Below are 4,331 nucleotides of genomic sequence, written 5' to 3'. Positions count from 1 at the left end.
CCACCCCCTTCCACGGAGCCCCTCCCCCTTCCGGCGAAGCCCTGCCCCTTCCACTGAAGCCCTGCCCCTTCCACTGAAGCCCTGCTCCTTCCACTGAAGCCCTGCCCCTTCCACTGAAGCCCTGCCCCTTCCACTGAAGCTCTGCCTCTTCCACTGAAACCCTGCCCTTCCTTTGAAGACCTGCCCCTTCCACTGAAGCCCTCCCCTTCCACTGATGCCCTGCCCCTTGTTTTGAAGCCCTGCCCCTTCCACTGAAGCCCTGCCCCTTGTTTTCAAACCCTGCTCCTTCCTTTGAAGCCCCGCCCCTTCCACTGAAGCCCTGCCCCTTCCACTGAAGCCCTGCCTCTTCCACTGAAGCCCAACCCTTTCCTTTGAAGCCCTGCTCCTTCCTTTGAAGCCCCGCCCCTTCCACTAAAACCCTGCTCCTTCCTTTGAAGCCCTTCCACTGAAGCCCTGCCCCTTCCACTGATGCCCTGCCACTGAAGCCCTGCCCCTTCCACTGAAGCCCTGCCCCTTATGTTGTGGCCCTTCCCCTGATGCTTCCACTGATGCCCTGCCACTGAAGCCCTGCCCCTTCCACTGATGCCCTGCCACTGAAGCCCTGCCCCTTCCACTGATGCCCTGCCACTGAAGCCCTGCCCCTTCCACTGAAGCCCTGCCCCTTGTTTTGAAGCCCTGCCCCTGTAGCCCTGCCCCTTTTCAGTAACACGTTGTCATGGGTTCAGGGAGACCTCTACCAGGTAGCAGTGTTGGACCTCCAGGGTAAGGGGAATCCCCATTCTACACATGGAGCCCCTCCGGCCCGGTTGTGGGTGGAGCTCCGCCTTACCTTGGCCTGCAGGCCGGTGCTGAGCTCCTCGGACCTCTGCAGCTGCTCCTCCAGCTGGTGGCATCGCTCTCCGCGGCCGGACACTTGCTCCATTAGGGTTCGGTTCCTCTCCTCTGATTGGGCTAAGCTGCGTAGCAACGTTGGTGACTCCACCTCCTGCGTCACGTACTGCAGGGACAGGTAACGGGTTCCTGTTATATGGGGGGAGGGGTGATACCCAGAATCCACCTCTGTGGCACTGCAGTCCCCCGGCCTCACCTGCACATGCGGCGCTTTGTGTCTCTCACTCTCCAGTGACAGTTGCAGCCCGTGAATCTTCTCCTCCAGCTGACGCGTCTCCTCCTCCCGCCGCCATTGCAGGCTGTCCATGTGGCCCTTGGTGTACACCAACTGCTCCACCTTCTCCTGCAGCGTGGTCTCCAGGTGGGTCACCTTACTGCGCAGGTCCTCGTTCTCCTGAGAGAATGATTATTGGCATCAGCTTCCTGTCATGGTGACCACACAGGAAGTGGGGGGAAATCTGTTCAACCCGGGACACAAACAGCAAAGAAAAAACTCACCAGGAAAAAACCCTATTGGGGAGACCCCGCCCCCTTACTTCCTGTCCTGGTGAGCACACAGGAAGTGAAAGTAAATCCCCCCCCAATGGGGTCAATGACAGAGGTTCTAAACCCCCCCCCGCTCTTTCTGGAGGAGATTTACGGGAGCCGGGGAGGGGGTGACATCTGGGTAAAACAGCAGAAAGGCGTCATGGCGCACTCACCGGCCGGCGTGTAAAACAACGCGTCTCACGCTAAGGACAATGACAGAGGTTTGGATACACGTCTTCTGCAGAGGATGTGACAGCCGCACTGCCGCGCCAAGGCACCTCTTATAGTGCGGTCCTAACTCTGACCTATGAGAGCCGCCATCTTGGAGCACATGGGGGCAGAAGATATTAAATTGGGTGCAGGCCTGTCAGGAGGAAGTCCCACCTCCTTAAAGGTACAGAGACACACAAGGGATCCCGCACATCCCATTGGCAGCTGAGAACCCCCATGCGTCGCTGCACCAAATCGGTCAAGCAAAACAAACGACAACCGCACTATAAGAGGTGCCTTGGCGCGGCAGTGCGGCTGTCACATCCTCTGCAGAAGCCGTGTATCCAAACCTCTGTCATTGTCCTTAGCGGTGAGACGCGTTGTTTTACACGCCGGCCGGTGAGTGCGCCATGACGCCTTTCTGCTGTTTACTGTTCAAAGCCCATTCCGTGTGCACCGCGTGTGTATGACTGGTGACAAGTTGTTGAGTGCGTTTGTCGTTTGTTTTGTTTGGGTGACATCTGGGTGCCCCCTTTATGAAAGATGAGCCCCCCTGCCCGCAGACCCCCACAAACACCCGGTCAGGGAGGAGTCCCCTGTCCTCATCGGCATGGAGACAAGGTGCCGTCCAGGGGTCCCCCTCCCAACGCTGAGCGCATGTGGCCTGATATGATGCAAGGGGGGGCGGGGCCCCCCCACTTCCTGCCCTGCCAGGCCTGTGACCAGATTAGGGGCCTGGTAGGGATTTTAGGGGTGACCTAAAGGGCCGCCTAGGAATTGTTGGGGGACGGCACGCTGTTTTTTTAATGACACACGCATGTATATGTACTGATATGACACACGCATGTATATGTACTGATATGACACACGCATGTATATGTACTGATATGACACACACATGTATATGTACTGATATGACACATGCATGTATATGTACTGATATGACACACGCATGTATATGTACTGATATGACACACGCATGTATATGTACTGATATGACACACGCATGTATATGTACTGATATGACACACACAGAGCTCCCGTGTTTCGGAAGGAATGGCACACGTCTAGCTGGTTTGATCTCAGGGACCCCAGTGACGGGGACATGACATTCAGCGTCGGCAGCCATTGGAGGAGGCGGCTAATCGGGAGAGATTTGCGCGATGATTATTATGTGGGGGCGTGGCTAATGTCAGGGGGCGGAGACTCCATGGAAATAGGAATGGGCGGGGTGAAGCTGACTTTGCCGGTGGAATTTCCAGAACAGGAAGTGAGGGAAAATCTTAGGATGGGGGACACCTGTTCTGGGGACATCTAAGAGGGGATCCGTCTGACATTGGAACTATATCCTCCCACTTCCTGTTGAGTCTACAGGACAGGAAGTGAAGTGAAAACTGTCAGGAAACTCTGCGTGTGGTTCATCCATGGGGACACGGCGCGGAGGTAATATGGCGGATGGCGTGGGGCAACGGGCGCTCCTCCCTTCCTCTTCTCAGGAATGTCCCTAGGGGGACCCTAAACTGGCCAATTCTGGCTGCTCATTGGGCTGTCAGTTTGGGGCGGGGCTATAAATGGCTGGACCAATAGGGAGTAAAAGGTCTCCTCATTCAGATTCATGGACACGGAGGATGACCTCTGAACCATCATGGCTGCCAGACTTTCCCATAATGCCCGTGTGGTGTAGTCACGTGACTGTCATGGGAGGGGGCGGAGCTATGTAGTACCTTTATGAGGTGGGCTGAGGGCTGGGAGTTGACGGCGGCCATTTTCTCCAGCAGGCCCTGAGTGACGCTCAGACTCCTCTTCAGGCCTTGGTTCTCCACGCTGAGGTTCTGGACGTGCTTCTCCGAGTCGGTGACACCCTGCGGTGACAACACACGCATCCTGTATATATGTCATGTGACCGCTGCTCCGCCCACAATGACCTCCACATATATCTGTATACACAACGTTGTCCTCGCTCACCATTTCTGCCCGGAGCTGAGACAGTTCCTCCTCCCGCCGCTGAATCTTCTCCTTCAACTCCTCCATCTGATGGAGAGAAAGAGAGGCTGAGAATGTCGCCAGGGCCCGGCCTCCTCATAGACCCCCGGCCTCCTCATACATACTGAGGGCCCGACCTCCTCATAGACCCCCGGCCTCCTCATACATACTGAGGGCCCGACCTCCTCATAGACCCCCGGCCTCATCATACATGCTAAGGGCCCGACCTCCTCATAGACCCCCGGCCTCATCATACATACTAAGGGCCCGGCCTCCTCATACACCCCCGGCCTCCTCATACATACTGAGGGCCCGGCCTCCTCATAGACCACCGACCTCCTCATACATACTAAGGGCCCGGCCTCCTCATACACCCCCGGCCTCCTCATACATACTGAGGCCCCGGCCTCCTCATACATACTAAGGGCCCGGCCTCCTCATACACCCCCGGCCTCCTCATACATACTGAGGGCCCGGCCTCCTCATACATACTAAGGGCCCGGCCTCCTCATACACCCCCGGCCTCATCATACATCCTGAGGGCCCGACCTCCTCATAGACCCCCGGCCTCATCATACATACTAAGGGCCCGGCCTCCTCATACACCCCCGGCCTCCTCATACATACTGAGGGCCAGGCCTCCTCATACATACTAAGGGCCCGGCCTCCTCATACACCCCCGGCCTCCTCATACATACTGAGGGCCCGGCCTCCTCATA

At 57.1% G+C, this 4,331-nt stretch overlaps 1 protein-coding gene across 1 annotated transcript in view; it reads right to left on the bottom strand.

The window, feature by feature from the left end:
* The window catches only part of LOC108803664 (kinesin-like protein KIFC3), a 22,344-nt gene that overhangs the window by 14,498 nt on the left and 3,515 nt on the right, over positions 1-4,331 (bottom strand). Inside the window, exons 2-5 of the mRNA XM_018575487.1 lie at positions 3,595-3,660; positions 3,354-3,491; positions 1,088-1,285; positions 830-997 (exon numbers count right to left, since the gene is read on the bottom strand). Of these exons, the coding sequence (XP_018430989.1) occupies positions 830-997; positions 1,088-1,285; positions 3,354-3,491; positions 3,595-3,660 (570 nt within the window). The remainder of the gene's footprint in view (positions 1-829; positions 998-1,087; positions 1,286-3,353; positions 3,492-3,594; positions 3,661-4,331) is intronic.

The sequence above is a fragment of the Nanorana parkeri genome, unplaced genomic scaffold (genome assembly GCF_000935625.1).
Source record: "Nanorana parkeri isolate BGI_ZX_2015 unplaced genomic scaffold, ASM93562v1 scaffold4001, whole genome shotgun sequence".
NCBI lineage: Eukaryota > Metazoa > Chordata > Amphibia > Anura > Dicroglossidae > Nanorana > Nanorana parkeri.
This window is presented reverse-complemented; position numbering and strand designations above follow the sequence as displayed.